Source organism: Chaetodon trifascialis, chromosome 2 (assembly GCF_039877785.1).
Source record: "Chaetodon trifascialis isolate fChaTrf1 chromosome 2, fChaTrf1.hap1, whole genome shotgun sequence".
Taxonomy (NCBI): Eukaryota; Metazoa; Chordata; class Actinopteri; order Chaetodontiformes; family Chaetodontidae; genus Chaetodon; species Chaetodon trifascialis.
Window position 1 is genome coordinate 31,116,152 of NC_092057.1, and position 27,306 is coordinate 31,143,457.

A 27,306-nucleotide genomic window follows, 5' to 3' on the forward strand; every position below is an offset into this window, starting at 1 on the left:
ACGATAAACTCTGTGATTTCCTTGAACCGAGTCAGACTGATGCATGTGCGTTAATACAATATTAGATGACTCTTCGCCTATATGGACTAATCTGATTTCAACACAAAATACCAAAAAATCTTAGATTAGGGTAATGTGCTATGTGGAAATGTAGGATAGCCTGCTATCAATAGCTTACGGATTTAGTGGGACATGAACGGGAGACTCGAGGCTCGTAAATGACCGGACATCATTGGAACGCATTATTTAAAAAACACGTATGTCCAATGTCACTCACAACAACGCACGTAAATCCGATTAAAATACTAAACGGGTTGCTAATCACCGTGTAACCATAGGTTTTCATTTCGAGCCCTAAGTGTGTCTAATTACTGTGTTTTGGGTTTAATTTGTAAGTTAATTGACGAGTAAAACACTTTTTTCATGCTCCTGAAAAAAACGAGTTTTGGAGATACGTGCGTTTTCTCGGACAGCGACGATATGCTTCTTTAGAATGGTTTATTAAGAAATACAGTGTTTTGTTAAGATTGGAATGTGTATGTTAACCAGTATGAAGCATATTACCCTCAACAGAGTTTGAGCAGTAATTTGTGTTTTTGTGTATTTGAAATGCTCTCCTTTTGTATTGAGAGAAAATGAGAAATATGCCATTACAAAATACTGGTGGTTGGTCCATTTGCTTTCACACCACAAATGAACCACTCCAGGTTTCGACTGGAAGCAAGCCAAGTAAACCCTTCCTTGGTGATCTCTCCGCTTTTTATGGCCCACATCCAGCAAATGCAAATGAACTGATTTTTTAAATATATCTTTTATACTCCCAGTGAAAAGACTCCCTGGGCCATGTGCTCTCTCTCCTCCTTTGTTTCCAAATATGGTGAACCTAAAGGAAACCTAGCACTTGACCACGCCCACCTCACCTGCTGGTTAAGGGGGCGGAGACTATAAATTGTTTGCTCACCCTGCCATTCATCCTTTTGCACTCCCTGTCAGCCCTCCAGTACATCCACATATCCTGATGTGTGTGTGTCTTCAAGGTTAACGTGAGTGGTCAATCATTTTGATTGTTATTTGTAGGCCTTTTGAGTTGGCTTTAATGACATGTGCTCTGCTGCTCTAATCTCTTTGTTCCCAGACATGTGCCAGAAGCCATGTAAGAAGATTGTTTTTGCTTGACCGTTTGACTGTTTAGTTGTGAATCGTATATTTACACATAGACTTATTTGTTTTTTTCTTCTTGCTTGGTTGACCACTCTGTTGTTTAATTTAATCATATTGTCTCTTTGTTTATCTCTTTCCTGAAGCAGCACATGCGAACAAGCCATGACCAAGACATTCCTGAATTAAATCCATCAAATCACAGATCAATAAAAGCCACCGGTGTTGCATTGAAACCTTCTCCCTTGCCTAATTTCATCATTCCACTCCTTGCCATTGATGTCTTCTGACCGAGACTCTGCTCCCCACACTCACTCTCCCTGAACCACATACCACTTCAACGGTTCCTTCAATACAATAACTTACTTACAATAACTTAGCTTGGAAAGAGTGACTATTTATGCTGGGCCCCACTGAGACAAGTAAATATGTCCAACTGTGGCTGCTGTTAGCTAGTAAGCTCAGTTAGCCATGCAGCTAGAGGTCCTCTGACATGGACTGCCCTCTGGACACCATCGATGATGTGGATGAGAGGAGGATGTTAGCCAATCTGACACTGATCATGGACAACCCATCCCATCCCCTGCATGAGACAGTAGGGGCCTTCAGTTAGAGACTGCTGCATCCAGTCTGTAAGAGAGAACGCTGCCGCAGGTCCTTCATTCCTACAACTGTCAGACTCCAGCATCATGTAACGTAGCACTGTGTTGATGCTGTCTTTCTCAATTCTACATCATAAACCCACTTTAGGCACTGCTGTTATCAATGCAAATATATGCTCACATTTATCCATTTTGCCTGGTGTTCTTGTATATTTCTTTCAACTGTGCAACAACACTATTCATTATCCATACTGACAACTGTATTTTTATAAACTGTATATTTTGTGCATATACATAGACCTAGTATTTCTCAAGTGAAATACAATACAGGTCATGTCAGTCATTAGTTTTCTCATAAGACTATGAGCAACAGTACTGTTTATGGCAGTAGGATTCTTAGGCATTTAGCATTTTTTTATAATCTGTACAAATGTACATAGACATACTTGTTTTTTCTATTCTGTACCTTGCATACCTCTGTATTTTTACTTTGACCTCTTTGTGCCACTGTTCTTGCGCTTTGTAATACTTGCTGGTTGTAATGACTAAATTTCCCTGGTGTGGGACCAAAAAACTCCTGTCTTATCCTATCATATTTTATCAGTTGGGTGTGCTCAGACCGGGAGCTTGGACCAATGGCGGACTGCTAATGTTTACAACTCAAGCACAGGAGGAGGTTTTCAGGCCCGTTTAAAAAAAAAATTGGGACACTGCGTGGAATGTAAACAGAAACAGAATATAATGATTTGCACAGAAACCCCATGTTTCAGACAATATATCAAATATTGAAACTGAGAAATGTCATTTTCATTTTTGTCATTCATTCTCATTATCTCTTTATTTTGTGCAGGTTTGGAGGTGTGGCGGGCAGGTGTGTTTTGCGGCAGTGCAGCTGATCAGCATCTGGCAATTACCATGAGTTTTTAAGATCTGCGTTTTCTTGCTTCTGGTTGTCAGGTCATTTTGGTATTCCTGGTAATCTTGGTAACCTTGGTATCCTGTATTCTGCTCCTGATCCCTGTTTCCTGTGTCATCACTTCGGGTGAGATTTGCGCTGCCTTTCTATAGAAATATATTTCTGCCTCCCCGCCTCATTAGTTGTGCACTATTTTGTTTCTAGGTCTTTCTTACTTAGCTTGTGATTATGTGTTTGGTTTTTTCCTCCTGTGGATTTTTTTTTGTCCTTTGTGCATTGGCATTAGAGTCATTTTCTGGTAAAGTGGTCTCCAGACCTAACAGATTCTCTTAATCTAATTAACTCAGCTATGGTTTAATCATGGGGAGATTCTGTCAGTTGATCTCTTTTTAAACTTTAGTCGAGCAACAGTGTTTAAAGCAGATGATTAGGTAGTTTGAAAATTTTCAGTGCCATTTAAAAAAAACAGCCTGAGCTGTGTGACTCAAATGATTTTATAATATTATATAACTGTGCTTCATTGTTAAGACAAGGTTTGCATCAAAAAACACAAAGTGGTGGCCAGAAACAAGTAATTATAATCTTGAAACATTGTGAATGTTTAATCCTGTTATCCAAAATGATGAGTGGCTTGATTTACATGTTGGCAAGTTAAAAGCTGTCGACCAAGTGTGATCAGCATATTTACAGCGATGAATATCTTGGTATCTGCAATCGCTCCTCCTTTCATGTTTTGTTTGATTGACTGATCAAAATTATCATTTGGAAGAGGCCTCTATTAGTGTTACCACACCAGCAGTGCTTTTGTTCTCTAAAATGAATGCGTTAATTGCAAAATATTTTTAATCAGATCATTAACCAAAAAGTATTTGTTTGCCAATGATCTGATATTACAAAGTTAACGGGAAAGGAGAAAAATGTGATGAAGAGAAGGAAGGGGGTATTGGATCCTTGACTAAGACAGAGAAATCCTCTGACAGAGCCTCAAGGCTGTGTGGAGTGTGTACTGGGCTTCCTCATCTGTGTATTCTTGTTTTGGTACAGCATGCCAGAACCTTGACCTAGGTTGGCACAAACTCTAACCATAACCCTATTATGTCCTGCATGCAAACTATCCTCTTTTTAACTTTGCATCGTTCCCCAACACATATCACATCCATATACATTGAACCTGCCTTAAACATAACTGTAACAGGCTAGTGGAGGGCCATACTGAGCAGAGAGCCGGCTCAGACAGAGTTACTGTGATGAAAGCGGATTGAACCTGGAACAGATTTCGGCGTGCTCAAAATCACTCTCAGAGGAGGAAAATGCTCATTAATACCACAGAGGTGGTGAGATCTGCACACCCACAGGCACAGGGATTTGACAGACGGAGTAGTCAAGAACAGGCAAGGTCGAATACCGGAGATCAAGTTGGTAAGGAACGCTGAAGAGTCTGGCATGACGTAAAGACAATTTGGCAACCGGAAAGAATGCCAGCACTGCTTAAATACCCTCCTGATAAGTCTAATAGTCTAGGTGTACAGATGAGCAGGAATGGGGTGTTCCTGAAGAGCTGCAGCAACAGGTAAGTGCTTTGATGGACTGTGACACATAACCTTGCGAATCTACATTCTTCAAGCAGGTTGTTTCTTAGCTTCTGCCACATTCATGTGCTCCTTACTCTTTTTGCATTGATCAAATAACGGCAAGTGTTCCCGGCAGACCCTTACTGCTTATTTGGTCTGCATGGCATCCCCCCCGCCCTCTGACCCAACTCACCACCAGGTGGTGATCAGTTGACAACTCTGCTCCTCTCTTCACCCAAGTGTCCAAAACATGCGGCCACAGGTCAAACTATATGACTATAAAGTCGATCATTGACCTATGACCCTGGATGTCCTGGTGCCAAGTGCACAGATGGACAACCTTATGTTTAACATGCTGTTGGTTAGTGACAAACTACAACTCGCACAGAAGTCCAACACCTGAATCCGGCTTAGGTTCAGATCAGGCTCACGTTCAGAAACGTTCCTCCCAATCATGCCCCTCCTGGTCATGCTGTCATTGCCCACATGAGCACTGAAATCCCCCAGCAGGACTATGGAGTCCCCAGACGGGGCATTATCCAACACCTGTCCCAAGGACCCCAAAAAGGGTGGGTACTCTGAACTACTGTTTGGAGCATAAGTGCAAACAACAGTCAGAACCTGTTCCCTGACCCGAAAGCACAGGGAAGCAACCCTTTTATCGACCGGGGTACACCCCAATGTTTAGGCAGAGAATGTGGGGCTTTCAGAGAGCCCACCCCTGCCCTCCTCCACTCACAGCGAGCAACTCCAGCATGAGAGAGAGTCCAACCCCTCTCAAGGACTTGGGTTCCAGAACCAGTGCTATGAGTTAATGTGATCTTCTCTATATGGAAAATGTTCTGAGACAACTTCGCTGAGTTGAGTTTTGGTGGCATACATATAAAATTGACTTGAACTGAAATAATTATTATGAACACAGTTTTGTGAAACTGCTACCACACACCTGGGGCATGCTGCTTTAAGTTACTGGGATAGTCTACCTGACACAACAATATCTGACTATACTGCAGTGAAAGAAAAACTGACAGCTGTTGTTGGGCAGACTGCTTATCTGTCTATATCTTAAAGCTATGTCAATGCATGCCCTCAACTACCTGTTGAGGCTCTCCCAGTATTTGCTGCTGAAATTAGCCTGCTAGTGGTTCTCACATATGGACAAAATGTTAAAAATGGAGAAAATTCAGATGCTTCGCACCCTGGAATTGAGCCACATCATCAGCTGCATTGTTATGAATATGGTGTAATGACACTGGATTCTGCTCTTAAGTACTATAGTTTAAGACCACCTATCATGCTAATAGGGTGTTTCCATCTCCAACACTCTGCAGTGTTTTTCTCAGAGACCTGTTTCACCTGCTGTCTCTCCCTTGGCACCCACTCACCTTCTTGCATCTTCCACTTCTCTTGGTGTCCATTATGCCTTCGCAGATGATCTCCGGACAATGTAGAGAACATTGGAGACACTTTCAGGAAGACTTGAGCAGTTACAGCTAGAGGTTCATTGCCAATGACAGGAGACACGACATGGCTCATCAGCCTAAAAACCTTGTCAGTGGAGTCCCACTCTTGATATTTCAAAGAAGTTGGGACAGGGACAACAAAACACTGGGAAAGCTGTGAAATGCTGCATTCCACATTCCACAGCTAAATATGTTCATTGGTAATAGGTTATAGTATCATGATTGGGTTTGAAAGGGCATCCTGAAAAGGTCCAGTCATTCGCATGCAAGGATAGGGGCAAGTTTCACCACTTCGTGAAATACATGATTTTGATCAACCCTAAACCTAAACTCGACTATAACTCATTTGAAAGCCTTATTCTCACTCTTTCTCATGAAAAATGGAAAACAGTGCAGCCAGTTTTATTTGTTATAGTATACCGTTCTCCTGGTCCTTTTTTATATTTATAATTTATAGCTGAGTTCTCGGAGTTTCTATCAGGTTTAGTCCTTAAAGCAAATAAAGTAATTATTGAAGGTGACTTTAATGTACATGTCGATAGTGATAATGACAGCCTTAGCACTGCGTTTACCTAAGTATTAGACTCAGTTGGCTTCCATCAGAATGTACATGAACCAACTCACTGTTTTAACCACACCCTCGACCTTGTTCTGATATATGGCATTGAAATTGAAGACTTAATAGTCTCCTCACAGAATCCCCTTTTATTGGACCATCATTTAATAACTTTTGAATTCATATTACCAGACTACCAGCCAGTAGGCAAAAATTCTTATACCAGACTCCTGTCTGATAGTGCTGTAGCTAAATTTAAGGATATGATCCCATCAGTATTTAATTCAATGCTATGTTTCAATACAACAAAGGATTCCTATGCTAACGTTAGTCCCTCCCAGATTGACTACCTGGTTGATCGTGCTACAGGTTCATTGCTTATGACACTTGACTCTGTTGCTCCCCTAAAAAAGAAGACAATTAAACAGAGGAGGTTAGCTCCATGGTATACTCCTCAAACCTGCAAATTAAAGCAAACTTCACGGAAAATAGAAAGGAAATGGCGTTCTACCAATTTGGAAGAATTTCAGTTCACCTGGCAAGACAGTCTTAAAATATACAGGAAAGCCCTCCGCAGTGCCAGGGCAGCCGATTACTCTGCACTAATAGAGGAAAATAAGAACAATCCCAGGTTTCTCTTCAGTACTGTAGCCAGGCTGACAGAGAGCCATAATTCTGTTGAACCATGTATTCCTTTAGCTCTGAACAGTAATGACTTCATGAACTTCTTTAATGATAAAATTCTAATTATTAGAGACAGAATTCATCGGTTCCTGCTGTCAACAGGTACTGTTTTGTCTTCAAACACAGAAACCGTAGAAAGTGTTACTCAGTCTGTCGCAGTTTTAGACTGTTTTACTCCTGTCAACCTTCACCAACTAATTTCAATAATTTCATCATCAAAATCATCAACCTGTATTTTAGATCCTATCCCAACTAAGCTGTTTAAAGAAGTATTACCTCTAATTGACTCTTCAGTATTAGACATGATCAATCTGTCTTTATCAACAGGCTACGTACCACAGTCCTTTAAAGTAGCTGTGATAAAACCGCTACTTAAAAAGCCTACTCTTGATCCAGGGGTTTTAGCCAACTATAGACTGATATCCAACCTTCCTTTTCTCTCAAAAACTCTTGAGAAAGCAGTTGCCAATCAGCTGTGCAACTTTCTAAACAATAATAGTTTATTTGAGGATTTCCAGTCAGGATTTAGAGTACATCATAGCACAGAGACAGCACTGGTTAAAGTTACAAATGACCTTCTAATTGCATCTGATAAAGGATTTGTCTCTGTACTAGTCTTATTGGATCTTAGTGCTGCATTTGACACCATTGACCATGGCATCCTATTGCAGACACTGGAACACTTCATTGGCATTAAGGGATCTGTGCTAAGCTTGTTTAAATCCTACTTGTCAGATCGCTGTCAGTTTGTACGCGTTAATGACGACTCCTCTGTGCTCACTAAAGTCAGCTATGGGTTCTGTGCTTAGACCAATTCTATTCACCTTATATATGCTTCCTTTAGGTAAGATTATCAGGAAGATTATCAGGAAGCACTCTTTATCTTCTAAATTTTCATTGCTATGCAGATGATACCCAGCTATATTTATCAATGAAGCCGGAAGAAACCAGTCAGTTAACTAGACTACAAGCATGTCTTCATGACATAAAGACCTGCAATTTTCTGATGCTAAACTCAGACAAAAAAAGTTATAGTAGTAGGCCCTAAACATCTTAGAAAGTCACTTTCTGATGACATAGCAGCTATGGATGGCATTGCGCTGACCTCCAGCACCACTGTAAAGAATCTGGGAGTCATCTTTGACCAAGACGTGTCCTTTCACTCCCATGTAAAACAAATTTCAAGGACTGCCTTTTTTCACCTATGTAATATCGCAAAAATCAGGCATATTTTGTCTCAAAATGATGCAGAAAAACTAGTCCATGCATTCGTAACTTCAAGACTGGATTATTGCAATTCCTTACTATCAGGCTGCCCAAATTTGTTGCTGAATATTCTCCAGTTGCTCCAGAATGCTGCAGCATGTGTTCTGACAAACACCAGGAAGAGAGATCATATTTCTCCAATACTAGCCACTTTGCACTGGCTCCCTGTAAAGTTTAGAATAGAGTTTAAAATTCTCCTCCTTACTTACAAAGCCATAAATGGCCAGGCACCTTCTTATCTTAAAGAGCTCATAGTACCTTATTGCCCCACTCGAACACTGCGTTCCCAGAATGCAGGTCTACTTATGGTTCCTGAAGTCTCAAAAAGCAGAACAGGGGTCAGAGCATTTAGCTATCAAGTTCCTCTCCTGTGGAACCATCTTCCAGTCTTTGTCCGGGAGGCAGACACTGTCTCTACATTTAAGAGTAGGCTTAAAACTTTCTTTTTTGATAAAGCTTATAGTTAGGGCTGGCTCAGGCTTGTCCTGGACCAGCCCCTAGTTATGCTGCTATAGGATTAGACTGTCGGGGGACCTCCAAAGATACACCGAGCTCCTCTGTCCTTCTGTCCCTCTCCATCTGCACGCTTTCATGTCCTATCACGGCGTGTTACTAACTTAGCTCCTTCCCCGGAGTCTCTGTGCTTTGTCGTCTTGCAGGTTCCCATGGACAGTGGCTGAATCTGGATTGTGGATTGCAGCTGCGTCTCCTGCCTTGGCCCTGCCTGACATCCACTGCAACTGCTACTGCTATTATTACATCCACTGTCACTGTTACTGTGATTGCATGTCTCTCTCTCTCTCTCTCTCTCTCTCTCTCTCTCTCTCTCTCTCTCTCTCTCTCTCTCTCTCTCTCTCTCTCTCTCTCTCTCTGACTGCATTTCTGTCTGTCTGTCTCACTCTCCCTCTCTTGCTCTTCCTCTCTCACCCAACCGGTCGAGGCAGATGGCCGCCCACCCAGAGTCTGGTTCTGCCCGAGGTTTCTGCCTGTTAAAAGGAAGTTTTTCCTCGCCACTGTTGCCAAGTGCTTGCTCATGGGGGAATTGTTGGTTCTCTGTAGATAAAAGAGCTTGGTCTGTACCAGCTCTATATGGAAAGTGTCCTGAGACAATTTCTGTTGTGATATGGCACTATACAAATAAAATAGAATTGAATTGAATGATTGCATAAAGGATATTATTAAATGGGCTCAGACACACTGTAAAACTGTTGTTGGTAAACAGTACATTTCAATGATGTATTTTGTTTTTATTTACATTTACACATTGTCCAAGCTTTTTTGGAATCGGGGTTGTACACTGGACCATCTGACACCGGACAGGCTTCTGCCCCTGACTGGCCCTCTGTTCCCCTGCTACAGAGAGCATCAGGGTGATGAGTCTCATGAGTCCAGCCACAACAGAAACAACAGACTGACACTACTCCAGTAAAGCCTCTTGGGGCATATTCAGGTGGCTCACCAATGTTTCAACGATTGGACTTCGGGACAGGTTGTTCAGAGACCTCAACAGCTTTTGCAATGAGCAATCCCTCACCCATTCAAAGGACAGATATGGACTGATTATGAACATTTGTTGCTATACTGGACATTAATTTAACGTAACATTTGCAGATGGACAGCATTTGAAAAACAATAGGAAACAAGAATTTATATGGAACCACAAACCACAAAGGGTTATTTGAACAGTAGAAATAAACCAGTAGAAAAATATTTGTGATTTGTTTGTAAATGCGACAAATATGGGAAGTTTTGGACTGTTCACTCATGTTGGAGTTAATAACCATTTAACCAATATCTGAATAATGTCACATGGTGGCGTAACAGAATGATGACAAATTGTGAGGATAATGTTGATAGTAATGCCAACACATTGAGAAAGGGTGCATTTTAAGAATATAGTATATTTACTTACGATGGACAGACGACTTGCTTGCCTTTCTTTCCCTTCTTTGTGGATTTTCCTTCTTTTGCTGTGATGAGTTGCCAACAACACAGCAGCAACAGCAGCAAAATCACTGGCCTCAATCCAGCAGCCATGGTGCCTAAAACAGAGTTACATGCTGACCTTAACACATGCAATGTATTACACTGAATTCAGAAATAACCTCAACAATATTAGCAATTTATTGACTTTCTCACTAGATTCAGGAACTTTTAAGACGCTATTAGTGATCTCAAAAAAGCACTTCAACAAATCTGGCTATGGCTATAATGGCTATGATTATGATGTACGTTGGGCAGTCAGAGGACGAGGGTGGGAGCAAGGATAGGTTGTTGAGGAGACTGATAGTCTCATGGAAAAAATGTTCCTCTGTCCGGTGGTCCTGGTGCTGACAGAGCTGAACCTGTGGCCAGATGGAAGCTTTCTGAAGAGGCAGTGAGCTGGGTGCCTGTAAGTTTCTGACTGACCCACTGGCTCTGGCATCATGCAGAACCTGCCCTGACATAGGTGTCGGCCCCCATAGGGGAATTGATAAAGTGTTATCAAAACTCTGTCTATATACATTGTAGGGGGATTAGGTCATTAAACCTTTGCGTTTAATGTTTACACTCATTAATATAGAAAGGGGCACCAGATCTGAAGGATTTGATCTATTCTTTTATTTTAATACTTATTTAATAGTAATTAATGAATTAATGGTAGATCAGTCTCATCATCTGAAGCATGTCTCCATACAGTGATCATCTATTTCCAGCTCAAAAAGGACACTGTCTGACAATGACTTAAGTGAAAGGTATTATTTACACTGCAAATTATTTGACATTTGCCAAAATTTAAAATCTTATTTTTTAGTAATGATAGATAATTTGGCTTGTTTTAAAAGTTATTTACTTATTTTTTGTCCTTGATTTTACAGTATAATCTTAAATTGAGCATGAATATATCTTTATTGTCTCCTTTAGTCTGTAAATCTTAAAACTGAGTGAATAACTGTTAAAGTAAGAAAAATTAGTTGTTTCACCAAAACTATCTTTCACAAAGCTTATTTCAAGATTGAGTAGCAAGTCAACTTGCTTGAATTAAGAATTATACAAAAGGCATTTGTTCAAAATAGAATTTATTAGAATGGCTCTGACTTCAAACATGGCCAAACAACACAGAAGAAAAACCATACAACCTTCCCCACAACTTATGATACAATTACACATTCTCAATAGTTGCAACAGGCTTAAAATATTTAGTTAGCTGATTCTGTATGTATTTCATGTTCTCTTTGTAATTTTTAGTATCTGTTTTTCACATGATATTTTATTTACTGTACTGTCAGTGACTAACAAGCAGGTAGAAATCTTTTCTCACAATCAGCGCCATTCCAGCATTAAATTGATGTAGCACAACAGATACACATCAGCAACTGACACAGAAGTTTTTTTTTGCTAATAACCAATGTTCATTAACAGGGCTTGGCAGATACCTATGTTCAACCACACACGTGCATGCTTAATTCTCATGCTGATTTCTCTGAGCAATGACATCAGAAAGACTATATTTTAGTGGTACAAATACACTTTCACACTCTCTATAACTAACAGAAAAATATGAAGTGTGATCAACAAGCTTGTGTACCAATTCCGTAGCCTGTGCAAGAGTGGGCACTGCCACTTCATAAGCCAGCAAGTCTTGATTCAAATTCAAAGTTTCATAGTGCTGGTACTCAAAAGCAACAAAAGAGGAATCAATCAAAACTTTATCCTTGATCAGTCCAAACACTGGCAAAGTGTCATCCACATCTGCCATAATCATAGACTTCCCACTGATGTACTTATTACCGTTGAGGATATGCCATTTCACAGAGACAACAGATTTCATGACCTCTATTCCCAAAAAATCTTTGACTTTTCTCTTAACATATTCAGTATTTGTAACAGCTGACACAGGCCCAGATTCTCTTTCGTTTGCAAAAATTGGGTGCTCAATGCCTATTTCATTCTGATAACATTCAACAAACTGATTGTTGTTGGCTAGTGATTTACAAACATTTTTAAAATTTAACTTAGAAGCCCACTGCTTAAAATAGCAGTGTTTTGCCTCAAAGCGCATGCACATACTCCTTATTAAAGGACCAAGGGATATGATTTGACTAGGAAGATGCAGCATGTAATGCTGCTTGGGTATTACACTGACCTCAGGGAAAAGTTGAACTGATACAGGTGTTGCTCAATCATAATTTTGAGCCGTAATACAGTTTGTAAAGAAATAATGGGAGCAAGGACTATCTGTACTATCTCAATCAATTTCAAAATAAATTTAGTATACTCATTGTCCATACCATCCAAAAGAAAAGGTAGTATTTTTAAAAGTATTTAACATCTGCCCACTAGACTGTTTCAATCTGTTGTTTATCCTAAGGTTTATCCCGTACATCAAGAGATGAGTAAGGAAAATTTTGAATGGCTGAATTAAACTCATCTAATTCCATCTGTCCTGACAGAATAAGGTGTTTTAATACAAGCTGAATTTCCACTGGCGCGACACCTTCAAAAATAACATGCATTATATCTTGTGGACTTTGAGTGATCAGGTCAAATGCGGGAACATCAACTAGTCTGCTTCTTCTGTTAATTCCATAAGTGGTTTTAAGGATGCTTTCAAGAAATCTGTGCATGCTTTGTCTATTTCAAGACACTGCCTGATGTGCTTCTCCAAAGATCTTTTAACAAACTTATTCTCTTCAAAAATATGTTGCATATCTTCAAAGTCACATTCACAGTGTCTACATTTGCTATGAGAAAAACCGAGACCTTCTTTAAAGCCAACAAGCTCATTTTGGGCAAACGTATCTCAACATACAGCTATCACAGCACCAAACAACTCAATTTCACCATTTGGCGTTTCGATCCTTACACCATTGTAAAGCAGTGTCAGATCTTGAATAATTCTTTTTAGTACAACATCAACACCTCACTGAGAAATATCATTTGCCTTAGCGATAGCAAGGAGTCCTATTGCAGACAACTTTGACCTAAATTTTGGATCAATATTACTTAAACTATAATAAAACATGAGCAATTTATTTGCAGAAGATTGGGATCCTAAGGGATTACATATTTCAATTTCACCTGTGTACAGTATTATTTGCAATGCATTTGGTTTTCAAGAAAATAAAGGGTGAGATGTTAAGAGGGCCCCATCAATAAAATCATAAAAGAATCCCTCTCTGCTTCTTTGTGGTACAGTGTTGAAAATGGTGAAGATTCTGGAATTGGTCAATAACTGCTTTAGACTTTGAATTAGTGGTACGTAGTAAAAACCTCTATTTCTTATGGACATGACCCTTGAAAGATCTCGTTTTACCCAACAAATCTTCTGGGACACCACTACTTCCTCTGGGTCGACTGGATTAAATAGTTCCTGAATGGCCCTATTCTATCCATATGCAGTCGTGCAGAAAGGATCTACAAATGTGTAAAATGTAGCCAAAGCCACATCTTGAAGTTGAGTGGGCGTCTCGAGATGCTCTTCAAAGACCCTTCTCATCCTCTCAGTGTATCCAGGAGAACAGCTTGGTATTGTTGCACCCCTGAGATGACGCTGTTGACTGTTCTCTGAAAATATTTGAAATTCATATTAATTTTTTTCCTGCACTATTAATCCAAACCAAGAGGAACACATTAAACGGGACTGCCATTATTATGGGGTAAGGTTACTGTCAAAAGTTTCGTGCGTGCACACATAAAAATCGTGCACGTATTAAAAATGTGTGTGTGTTAGTCTGTAGTTGTGCATAAATAAAAAATTTGTAAACTCTTGTTTAAGTCAAATCATGCATAGATTATGCAGTGTATAAATTATCTGTGAGAATGCAACTCGTAAAGTTACAACTTTCCAAAACGACAAATACAGATTGCAGTTTACGGATGTACGCTTCCTTCAGAATGAATACGAATCTGACAAGCATGAAGTAACTGTCAAAACTACGTCACGAGGTCACAGGCATTATGTATCGAGTGGAAGATAACATCAATTCTACAAACTGCGCATGCGTTAAAGATGGCAGCGTCGAGGGATTTGGAGCTAAGTCATTGGCCGTTTCTCAATACCAAGTACGCCAAGTTCGGACTTAAGAACTTGGCAGTTCGGACTTAGCAAGTTCGACTTGGGAGTACAGTCTCTCCAGGGCGGGAGGACGCAGGGCCGTCATTTTGCAATTGGGACAGTAGCGTTAGCAGGACAACACATCTCCGAAAACTTTGGAGTAAATTTTAAACTACGCGCTATCGTGATGAATCGACCACAGATTTTAAGTTTTAACATCCACTTTCTCACATAAAATAATCTTAAAACCACAATCCGTACTACTAAAACAGCAGTATTTTGAAACTTGTAACTTATAGTTGTGAGTCCTCTCCTCCGCCATCGTTGCTACGAAATACATTCTGGGATACGTGGTTGCTCCAAGTCTGCACAAGTCACCATCTGATGCATCCTCGATAAAATGGGAGGGGCAAGAACACATCCGGGTATTTGAGTGTACTTCGAGATGCGGACTTTTGAATTGGAACAGTACTTGGACTCAGAGTGATGACGTTTCTCAAGTACACAAGAACACAAGTACAGAAAAGAACACATATTGAGAAATGGCCAAATACGTAATTTCAAATTGTTTTAATATCATTTTCTTACTACATTGGTCTCGGGAACTGACTCAAAGTGTACATCGCGGAAACACTGCTAAACTAGGTAAACCTTGACCCAGCTGGTCTAAAACACGTCGTCTGGGTTGTTACCCTCACCAATATAAGACAGATGTACACTTTGAGTCAGTTCCCAAGACCAATGTAGTAAGAAAATGATATTAAAACAATTTGAAATTACGTACTTTGCTCCAAATCCCTCGCCGCCATCTTTCACGCATGCGCAGTTTGTAGAATCGATGTTATCTTCCACTCGATACATAATGCCTGTGACCTCGTGACGTAGTTTTGACAGTTACTTCACGCTTGTCAGATTCGTATTCATTCTGAAGGAAGCGTACGTCCGTAAACTACAATCCGTATTTGTCATTTTGGAAAGTTGTAACTTTATGAGTTGCATTCTCACAGATAATTTATACACTGCATAATCTATGCATGATTTGACTTAAACAAGAGTTTACAAATTTTTTATTTATGCACAACTACAGACTAACACGCACACATTTTTAATACGTGCACGATTTTTATGTGTGCACACACGAAACTTTTGACAGTAACCTTACCCCATACATTATAAACAAATATATTAATGTATTAACTGCATTGTGATGTGGTCCATCAGGACAAATTTACCTGTGACAAGTGGCAGTGTTCCCGGACACTGATGGCAAAAACAGCAGCAGATCTGGCAACATCAGGTCTTCCATTGTGGATGATGGAAGAACAGCTTCTTCCTTAAGAGAAAAATAACAAAAATATTTTTTCATAACCAACATGGTTGTGTTTGGCTTAAACTAAAGCTAGCTTGTAAGAAGAAAAAAAAAGTTAAATAATAAATTACATAGACAAAAATGCTATTTGCAAGATAAGACAAAGAATAATATCCAAAGCAAGTGCAAAATTGACTCAGAACACATGGCAAATAAGCAGTGCTGTTTCTAAGCAAATAGGCAAGTAAGTCAGCAGGTGTAAACAGCTACTTTTGATAATTACTCTTTAAAAAACAAAGTAAATGACTAGGGGTGACTCCTAATTGTGAATATTCAATGATTTGTTGGAGAGAGCCTAATTCCTTTGCTCATCTCATAGTCGAACACCTGCTTCGAAAACAAGGATCATTCCATTCTAGCTTTAAGAGGGTGTTAAATGTCTAATTTTACAAAGATTATTCTGTTTTCTCCAAATAAATCATGTGTCATAGCCTATTTTTTATAGTTATCAACGTATTATAAATGTAACAATAAACCATATGATTTAACAAAATTATTCATCTAACTAAACTCATGATGTCTCTCTGTACTATTTGTACTATTTACTACTGTTTGTTATTTGTCATGGCCTTCCTAGTGTTAATTTTAATTTTCACAATGAGATATATCACAGCAGCACAACTGTCTGGATCACGCCGCATGATGCGCTCTCCACCAGACTCATCCAGCAGCTGGAGTAGAGAAGCTGTCAGAGTGCTCCGCTGCCTCCTCCCCACGCACAGGAGCGGGAATATTCAAATTACATAAATGCAAAAATTGTTACAAATGTGTTCTTCCTTGTGGAACAACGGCTAAACAAGGAAACCTTCATGGAAGCCATGAAGTCTGTATCTCACTTATTCTCGCTGTTGTTCTCCCCCTCCTTTTCCCTTCATAATGTAACAATGAATTTTAACAGAGCAGTGGTCGACGTGTAGACCTAGAGGTTTGTGCTGTTGTTTTCCCCTGGAGAGTTCACAACTGGATGATTTAACAGCATTCTAAGCACCAATCAGCTGAGCTTGAGCGCAATCGAAATGAACCAGGGGTGACGCGCGCACAGCTGTGTGACATTGGCAAAGGAAAGCACTTTTGTCTATCACCCTCTCTATCAGCACCGTTAAGAGGCTCCCAAATACAAAAAACTACAATCTCCAAGTGAATGAAAACTTGAGAACATTTTGCATATAAAAAATGACGAATTTTGTTCATTTTGCGTTGCCTTTGTCTGCACGTTGTAGGGGAAGAAAACTCATAAAAATGGGTCAAAATAAAATGAGTTAGAATTAGCTTACTTAACCATCATAGGGCAGAAAACATTTAAATATCATTAAGTTAGTTTGACACTTACAGAGCGTGCTTATAGAGAGTGCTGCAGGGCGAGATGCTTCAGGCGATGTATCCACAGTGCTGGCTGTGGTAGGAATAGATATGGCTGGCAAAAACCGACACACCAAAATTTTCCTGCCCCAAAGAGTGGGATGTGGAGGTCGTTCTCCATCCATTTGGTGGACACCCAGAAAGAACGAGTTTAAATTTCTGAAGTCCTGCTCACAGCCATCAATTCCACAGTAAACCCAAAAATCTGCGACCGTGAATTGCATTAATGTGGCTAAGGAGCATCTTTGAACTTAATGTAACAAAGACGAGACAAATCATGCATCTCCACGCTGCCATTGTGCACCGTTTGCGCGCTTTTGCCTGCTTCCTCCTCTTGCGCGCTTTTGCCTGCTTCTTCCTCTTTAGCCCAAGGCATTATGGGATAGTTAAGCAATTATTTTCTAGTAACTGTTTTAATATTAAATCACTCTATTGAACTCAACGTCTTAATAAATAGATTTAGCTGATTAAAAATGTAAATATGTAAAACGTATTTACAAAGAAATTTTTTTTTTTGACATTCAGTATATTCTGCGCCTGCGCATTTTAAGTTCATGTCCGTCACACCCAATGACGTCAATCATTTGAGTTGAAGTGATTTCCCCGCTCTGAGACCAGAGAGACGTTTTAAATGCGAAGTACACTAACAGCGATTGAAGGTAGGGCTGAACGATATGGACAAAATTTCATATCTCGATATTCATGTCAGATATCTCGATATCGATACGATATGATATGATTACGGGTTCGGTGAAAATCAAGCATTTTTCAGAAAAATAAAAATATAATACAAAAGAATGTGGAAAGTGCAGTTTTATAAGATCTCAGTCATCAACATGAACATAAAGTACGAATAAATAAATTACATTACAATTACATAAATTTACATTTTACTGCAGCTCTGCTTTAACAATAAATAACAAATATATGCAGCAACTGGTGGAAGGTGAAACATTGAAAGTGCATTGAAGTGCAACATCTTCTTCTAATCCAAATCAGATTCTGCCACTGGCCGCATTATCTTCCGCACTCATGTCACTTTTCTTTCTTTTTAATTTCCCCGCTGTGGATGTAGTTTAGATTCTCGGCCGTACCGAACCTGATTGCGGGCCGGGTCGGCCGACAATTTACACCAATATCCGGGCCGTAAGCCGTAATCAGCAATATTTTATTTATTTATTTTTCGTTAAGTAAGCCACCGAGTGTTGAAAAAAAGCATCACGTCTTGTTCATGTGCACATCCACACACTGACAACAGCACAGTGGTTGCTGCAGAGATGCAGGAGAGTCAGGACCCTGAACAGCCCACGGCACGGATAAAAAAAAAAAAAAAAAAAAAAAAAGTCGGGTTTTAATCGGGCTCATAATTACAGTTAATATGTCGGGCCGGTCCGGGCTCGGACAAGACGTGCACGGGCTCTGTACAGGGTCGGGCTGGATTTTTCTGGGCCCGATCTAAGCTCTAAAGTGTGTGTGTGTGTGTGTGTGTGTGTGTGTGTGTGTGTGCGTTTGCGTCAGTCTCCGTCTCCTTCACTCCCAGGTTTGTGGTTGGCTGGCCTGAGCGGTGCATTCATGGGCAATCGTAAAATTGAAATTTGCTGCGACTTCCACAGTTGTACATGCAGGGCGAGCGCGGGGAAATCTATATTGTTTATATCGTTGCTTTTTCGATATTAATATCTTGAATGTTCATATCTAGCTATAGATACGATAACGATATATCGTTCAGCCCTAATTGAAGGTAGGTAACATTTTCTAAATTGGTAAATTATATGTGTAAAAACGGTGTTACTAAGACATGTAACTGCTTTTTAATTAACACCATTTAATTAATCGGCCATGAGGGGTGCTGGTCAGCAAGCTACCTAACGTTATCATTAGCCATTGCCATCTTTTGCGAACATTAACTGTGGATTTTTGTCAGGCGCTGCATGTTAGGGCTGTTAACCCGGCATGGAGGAGTTTGATGACGCCATATGGTCGTCGTTAGAAGGTATGTTAGAAGGTTAGACGTTAAGAATATATGTTTTACATAAATTAGCTATAGCTAAGCAGCGTTAGCGGGGGGGGGGGGGGGGGGGGGGGGGGCAGACACACACAGAGAGAGAGGGGACTCACCACCTAGTCGGCCACCACTTGGGTTTGCCATGTTTGGATTTGTCATGTTCTTACCATATTTTTTGATATTTCTGCACAGTATTTGTCCTTGTTTGGGATTGTTGCAATTACAATAAACAAACATCCACCCAAAGAAGGCATATTTGTCCACTCCCATGTAGATAAGAATATCAAAAACTTGAAAATTATCTGTTTAAGGTACATTAAAAACAGATTTTTTAAAAAAATGCAAGTTAACTATGGACAATCATGAGATTAATGGGGATTAAATATATTAGTTGACAGTTATTATTATTATTAGTTATTTGACAGCCCAAGAAAAAAGTTAAAATTACAAAAAAAAAAAAACATGGAATCCCCCTAATGCTTATTTATTCTATTCTATATTGTGAGATAAACAAAATACAAGTTTAATATGTTTAAGACATGTTTATTTTTTCTGTCTATAAACTTGCCTCATCTTTATTTGCGACGTGTCGAAATGACAGGCTTTCAATTATTTTTGAGAGGTTGGCAATTAGTAAATGTGACACTTACTCTATGTGCTTCTAACATGCAGCCACATCTAGAGGAAGATGGAAAGTGTCTCATTTACAGTTTTTCGCGATTGTCAACACACGTTTCTCAATACTGCACACACAAAACTGAAAACTGCACACACAAAATGCTAAACCTGACACTCCCTTTGCAAGAAGACTCTTGCCATCAAATCTCTACATTGTGTTCACAAAATGGAACTCATGTTTTCATTTGCTACACACAGTCGTATTTTCCAATGACACATACACACACAACTAAGCTTTTGCTGCACACTACCAAGCATTTACAGCACATTGTAGTGCAAAATTGAAAACACTATTGTAAAATGGAACACACCATATGAATGACAATGACTCTGGAAAATAAGATATTTCTCCTTTTGTAAAAATGACTCAGTGTAGCCTACTTTTTTCATAAAACAAACTTAAAACAGCACACAAATATGCAGCCAAAAATGTTTTTTTATTGTACATGATTGAGGAATCATCATGATCAAGCATCATCATGCCTTCGGTTTCTGTCAGGCCAGAGGGCCTCGTCCACATCACAGGCGATGTTCTCCCTATCTAGACATCTCTGGAAGAACCGCCTTGAGTGGCGCATGAATCCCTGAATGGACTCGAGGCTGACGTCACCACAGGCTTCTTCCATGGCCTGGACGAATGGGACCTGGGTCTGGGGGTTTCGCTCATACACCTTCCACCTCCAAGCAGAGAAGAACTCCTCTATGGGGTTGAGGAATAGAAAGTACGGCGGGAGGAATAACACCGTAAAATGTGGGTGGGCCTGGAACCACTGACGTACAAGCAGAGCCAGGTGGAAACTCACATTGTCCCAGATGACAACATAATTAATTCTTTGTGGATCATCAGTGTGATCTGGTGGAACAAGTTGTTCGTGGAGGTCATCAAGGAAGGCCAGCAGCAAGTTTGTGTTATAGGCACCAAGATGTACATGGCGGTGCAGGACACCATGGTGATTTATTGCTGCACACATGGTTATGTTCCCACCACACTGGCCGGGGAACCCAACAATGGCTGTATGATATTTCTTCCCCTGCGCCTTCTGTTGACCAGATTAAACCCAGCCTCATCTATGAAAATATATTCATATAGTTCATTCGCCGTATCAAGCTCCTGGATTTGCTGAAACAAAAACAGAGAGAATGCAAATTACTGTATGGACAGAGAGCTCAAAAGACACTGTAGAAAAGGAAAAAAAAAATATATTGCTGTACATCACAGGTAGGCTACATTACCTGCATGTCAGTGCTTACTGTAATGTATGGGACTTACAAGCACAAAGTCGCGCTGTAGCTCCTTCACATGGTCTGTGTTTCTTTCGAACGGGACCCTGTAGACCTGTTTCATAGCTAATGAATTCCTCTTGAGGACACAGTCCAGTGTAGACAGGCTGACATTCTGGATCGTATTAAAAGCTGCATTATCTGCTAGATTCTTCTGTTTAATTTGTCTTAGGGTAATTGCATTGTTTTCACAAACCATGTTCACAATTAGGGTCTCCTGCTCTTGTGTGAAAAAACGTCTTTTTCCCCCACTGTGAGGTTGTCTTTCGGTCCTGCAAAATATAACTACTGTGAGCACACTGTATTATATTGAAATGCAGTATTGTACTACAGTACACAGTATATACAGTACACAATGTATACAGTACACAAATACATAGTACACAAATGCTGTATTTTTTTACAGTACACAAGTAAAATAGATTTATAGTAAAGTATAAACTAGTACCTGTTCTCCATCCTGAATGTTCTTATGATGGCACCAACTGTCCAATCGGCTGAGATTGGGCTGGACCCTCAAGCCAGCCTCCCTCAAGCTCAAACCATGGTTCAGCACATGGTCTATCACAGTGGCCCGAATCTCATTAGATATAATGGTTCTCCTTCTTCTTACTCCTCCTCCTCTCTGTCCTCCTCCTCCTGCTCCTCTCTGTCCTCCTGCTCCTCCTGCTCCTCCTGCTCCTCTCTGTCCTCCTGCTCCTCGTGCTCCAGTCTGTCCTCCTCCTCCTGCACCTCTCTGTCTTCCTGCTGTTCTCTGTCCTCCTCCTGCTCCTCTCTGTTCTCCTGCTCCTTCTGCTCCTCTCTGTCTTCCTCCTCCTCTCTCTCTCCTCCTCCATGCCCTCTTTCTCCTTCTCGTTGTTCTCCTCCTCCTCCTCTCACTCTTAGACTTCTCCTTCTCTGGTTGCTCTCTTCAAGGTTCTCCATTGTTCACCAAACACAGAGGAGGAGGCTCAAGGCACTTATATGCTGCAGTCCTGATTGCTAATTGCTCACCAGACCTGAATTTGTTGAGTTTTGAATACTTGTGTGTTGTAGGTTGATACCACTGAGTTGTCACATGAGAAGTGTATGTAACAACAGAACATTGTGTGTAGTGTTTTGACAACAAGTTAATGTGCAATTGACTGCAGAGTGTATTGTAGGTTGAAGCTTTGAGCTTTTACATGAGAGGTGTGTGCAACAACTGCACATTGTGTGTAGTGTTTAGACAACAAGGTGATGTGCAATTGGCGTCAGAGTGTAAAGAAGGAAAGTCAGAGTCTAGGGGAGTCATAAGGGAGTGTGAAGTAGTGACAATTCGGGTCGAGCGAATGGTACGTGAAGTTAAGGTTGTGCAAATTGTGCCAAAGTTTAGATTTTTGTGTGTTAACAATCATGAAAAACTGTAAAAGTGGATATGTTTTATCAAGTTACAGCCGCCAGTTTTGATGAGGAGGCTTTGATTAGCCTTAGCCGGGATGACCTGAAGGATCTTTTTCCTAGCCCTGAAAATTTTCTCAGGAGAATGAAGCTTTGGGATTTTGTCTGTCAAAAGGTAAATACACATTGAACAACTAATGTGATTATTATTATCCAAATTGTCTCACATGATCAACACCCTTAATTGTATTTTACTTTTTGCAAAATAACAAAAATTGCAATAGTGTGAAAGTACTACTGACCAAGATGCCAACGCTTGTAGTGGAAGTGAGATTATACCCTCAGCTACAGCCATGCCACCATGCCAGCCTCAAGCTTCTACTCCCATATCCTAAACTGCTGACAAAACAATGAAAATGCCAGACCCACCAGAGTATGTGGTGTACACAGATACAGAGTTGGAAATGGTGCGCAGTCAGTACTTTACATTGCTCCGCAATGGAAAGGGAGAAGACAGTAAGATGTCTAAAGAGCTCTGTTGCAGACCCATAAGGAACACAGTCACCAGCATGGTTGCCATCCTGCGTGCTAGTCTCAACCAAGTAAAATACCCCTTCAAAGTCGAAATGAGAGCAATGGCACAGAAGATTGTTGACTATTACCCTATGTTACGTGATGGAGACATATTTATGCCTTGTGTAAGTAGTGTCTCACCTGATGCACCGATCTTTGTACAGGGAGATTTCAACCATGTCTCCCTTAAAAAGACACTACCTGACTTTCATCAATATGTAACCTGTCCAACCAGACGGGATAAAACTATTGATCTTTGTTATGGGTCTGTTAAAGAGGCATATAATTCGCTCCCATTACCCCCCCTGGGCTCGGGGGACCACAACTGTGTGCATCTCCTACCTACATAGAGAACTGTGTTAAATAGGGAAAAGGTCCATATAAGAGACATTAAGGACTGGACTGAGGAGGCGTGCTTTGTTTGCAGGAGTGCTATGACTGCACTGATTGGGACATGTTTAAAGAAGCCTGTGGTGATGATCTTGATGAACTTGCTGATGTCACTTGTTCATATGCCGCCTTTTGCAGGGACATGATCATTCCCTGCAGGCATGTAAAAGTGTTTCCCAACAATAAGCCATGGGTCACTAGGTCAGTTAAGGCTTGTATACAGGCCAAGAGACTTGCTTTTAAACATGGAGCAGCCTCCGAGCTGCACACAGCCACTAAGGAGGTGAAAATTGGGATTTTGAAAGCAAAGCAGGACTACAAAAAGCTGGAGAACAAGATGGCTATGAATAATCTTGGATCTGCTTGGTCAAGCATGAAAGCCATTGCAGGCCTCCAAAACCAGCGGTATCATCTCTATTGATGGCTTTGAGTCAGACATGGAATTTGCAAATGCACTTAACTGTTTTTATACACGTTTTGATGCTTTTGATTTTAGTCAAGAAATACAGGAAGTGAGTCATAAAGTGAGTGACAGTCAGCACTTTTTTTTATCTCCCAGAAGGACGTTGAAAAATCCTTCTGTTCCCTTAAACCAAATAAAAGCTGTGGTCCTGATAACATTTGTGGCCGCTTGCTGAAATCTTGTGCGAAGGAGCTGAGCTCTATTTTTCAGCTCATTTTCAATCAGTCTCTAAAGATGCAGCATGTGCCAAGAGTCTGGAAGGATGCTGTTGTTATCCCTGCCCCAAAAATCAGTTCTCCCAAAACTCTCAATGATTTCAGACCAATCGCACTGACATCGATTGTAATGAAATGTTTTGAGAAAATTGTTAGATCTGAAATTCTGAAGAAAACTGAGCATGATCTTGATCCCATGCAATTTGCTTACAGACCAAACAGAGGGGTAGAAGATGCCACAGTTACTTTATTAAATTTGCTTTTCAAACATCTGGAGGGGAAAGGAACACATGCAAGACTTTTATTTATTGATTTCTCATCTGCTTTTAATACAGTCCAACCCCATGTTTTAGCCTTAAGGCTCTTCGAGCATTTTAACATAACAACAATCTTGTGGGTTGGATTTTGAACTTTTTAACTCAGAGGACACAGAAAGTGAGAGTGAATGGAGCTGTCTCGGATCAGGTTACATCCTCCACTGGCTCCACTGGCCCACAAGGATGTGTGTTGCCTCCTCTCTTGTTCATCCTCTACACAAACATGTGTCGCAGCAGCAGAGAGGATAGAACCATTTTAAAGTACGCAGACGACACAGTTATTGTCAGCCTGCTGAAAAACAATGACACAAGCCATGGCCCAGTTGTTAATGATTTTCTTGACTGGTGCAGTAAATCTTTCCTTGAGATGAACATTTCCAAAACAAAAGACATGATCATTGACTTTCGTAAAAACAGGGCTTCCAATCAAGAGGCCACAGTTTTAAAAGGTCAGATAGTGGAGTTTGTTGACACATACAAATATCTTGGTACTGTCATCGACAACAAACTGAACTTTGAGGCAAACTGCGAAGCTGTGTGCAAAAAAGAACACCAGCGTCTGTTTTGTTTGAGGAAACTGTCCACTTTTAACATTGACAGGACCATGCTGACCTCATTTTATCGTGCTGTTATTGAATCAGTTTTATCTTTCTGTCTTGTTTTAATCTTTGGAAACGTGTCCTTGAAAAACAAAAACTGTTTAAACCACATTGTGAAATGCTCTAGCAAGCTGATTGGAGAGTCTCAGCTTCACCCAGAACCCCTGTATGCCAAACAGCTACAGAGGATAGCCAACTCTATTGTAAGAGATGACTCCCACCCTCTTAATGGTGAGTTTCAGCTGCTCCCATCAGGTTGGAGGTTCACAGTACCTGCTTGTAAATCCAGACGCTACAAAAACAGCTTTGTACCAGCAGCCATCAGTGCTATCAATAAGTGAGAGAAACTGCAACATTATTTATGTATTTATTTATTTATTTTATCATTTCTTATATCTTTTTTTTTTTTTTTTTAAATCTTGGGGCCGTCCTCTTTGTTCTTTTAGCCTAAGCACTGTCGTCACTTTGTCTTGTCTTGTGTTGTTCTGTGTGTTTACAATACGAGGTGACTCACTCACTGTAAACCAAATTACCCAAGGGTACAATAAATATTCTGAATCTGAATCCGAATCTGTTTTTTTTTAAAGAAAAAAACAAAGTTTGAGTGGGACAGCAACAAGACACATAACTTATAAAACGTTCTTTTACCACAGCTGACTATCTACACAAAAATGTACAAGCGACTCCAAAATATGAGGTCCCCAAGGAAGAGGCAGGGTTCCATACCACAACAAGGTAGGGCCAAGAAGACTCTGATCAGCTTAGACAACACAGACGATGGGTCAGATGGTGACATAAGTGGCAACACAATCGACTCAAGTGCTAATACCATTCTTCTTGAGAGTAATGATGACATCAGCGAGGACAACTCCAGTGCAGGTGTGTGCTTAAAGTGGGGAAAAAAAGTGTGCTGTCATAGTACTGGTTTCTGTACATGAGAACCTTTAATGAGGGTACATGCCTCCATTTCATGAGTCAGATTGTATTGCAAGGCAGACACAGTATTGTCTGTATATTTGCCTGTCTTTCCTGTTTTTTTCTTTACTTAAGTTTTCAGTTGTATAAAATTTTCAATTATTTTCCTCAGAAAAAGCATCCCCACCACAGCTACCCTCCAGTGTGCTAAGGAAGTCAAACAATAGCAACATGGCTTCACCACTACTATCCAACTCAGCCGCAGTCTCCTTGCCCCGGACTGTGATGGCTCCACCAGCTGCACCTGCAGAAAATGTTGTTGGTAAGCCTGCCTTCACCTTTTGCCACCTCTCAGCCTGCTAGATCTTGATTTTTAGATTAAATTACTTAAATCAAAACATCTCTCGCACACCCAAAAAGAAGATTTGTTGTGCTTAGGTTAAGCAAATGCAACTACAGAAATGCAAAAAAAGAGAGAATTACTCGCACACTGTCGTGCACTCGCTCAATAAAGAATTTCATTTACAAACACAACATGAGAAATGTGATGAAGGTCTGTGACAGAAACGTTGTTTGTGTTAATTGAATTATTTATTGAGCAAGTGGACCTCAGTGTGCAGGTGATTCTTTAACTTTTTGCATTTTTATGTTGATCGAATTATTCGAAAGATTTTTATCCATCCATCTGATGTGAGCAGGATTACACAAATTACTATATTGGCCTAACTTCATTTGATTTGGTGCTTCTTTTACAGTGAAGCATCTCAAACATGCATTTAAGGCAAGTTATGTATCATAATCCATTTTTATTAAAAAATTAACTGTAGGAATTTCTAAAAATGAAATTGTGAAAAAGAAATTACTGCTGTACTCAAGTTTTATTGCCTTTCAGATTTGAGGTTGGCAGAAATAGTACTTATGATAGGTGTACCTTACATTTTCTATAGATTTTTTTCATGTCTAGTGGGGGGAGTAGTGATGTTTCATTATTATGCCCATATTGACTGCTACAATTACTTTCTAAAATAATGTCTTTTAATTTAAACATACAAATGAACTATGATTTCTTGTCTGTGATGGAAGTGTCAAAGTGTTTACTATAAAATGTCTTTCCCTGACTCTCCCCATAGCAGGCCAGGACAGTCAGAAGATGCAGGCGAGGCACTACAAAACTTTGAGCAACATGTACAAGAACCCCAATGCAAAACCCAACCAAAGAGATGTTGCTCAACTTTTGGACCTTGAGTTCGAGGCCAGACGGGCTTTCATTGTGGGAGATGTTACAAAGGACGAAGACTGACCCACAAAAATCTTTGAGGCATACCCATGCTTTAAAGACTTTCAAAATGTAAGTTTCTTAATTAACTACCTTTGTTTGAATTCTTTGTTTATGTCTGTGTAGGCTGCTTTGTTTTATTCTTGGTCAGTGGCTGAATAATAGAGCACTATTTTGACTATTTTGTTATCATTGATGGCACCAACTGCAAATACATAGAGGAAACTGTAATGTGTCCTTCAGTTTCTCACGTT

General features: G+C 40.1%; 1 protein-coding gene across 2 annotated transcripts in view; it reads right to left on the minus strand.

Annotated features, from left to right (window-relative positions):
* Positions 1-27,306, minus strand: part of LOC139340599 (glycine receptor subunit beta-like) — a 170,803-nt gene that overhangs the window by 85,355 nt on the left and 58,142 nt on the right. For both annotated transcript variants that reach the window (XM_070976513.1, XM_070976517.1), the window contains exon 2: positions 10,129-10,258. In XM_070976513.1, the coding sequence (XP_070832614.1) occupies positions 10,129-10,253 (125 nt within the window). In that variant the 5' untranslated portion in view covers positions 10,254-10,258. The remainder of the gene's footprint in view (positions 1-10,128; positions 10,259-27,306) is intronic.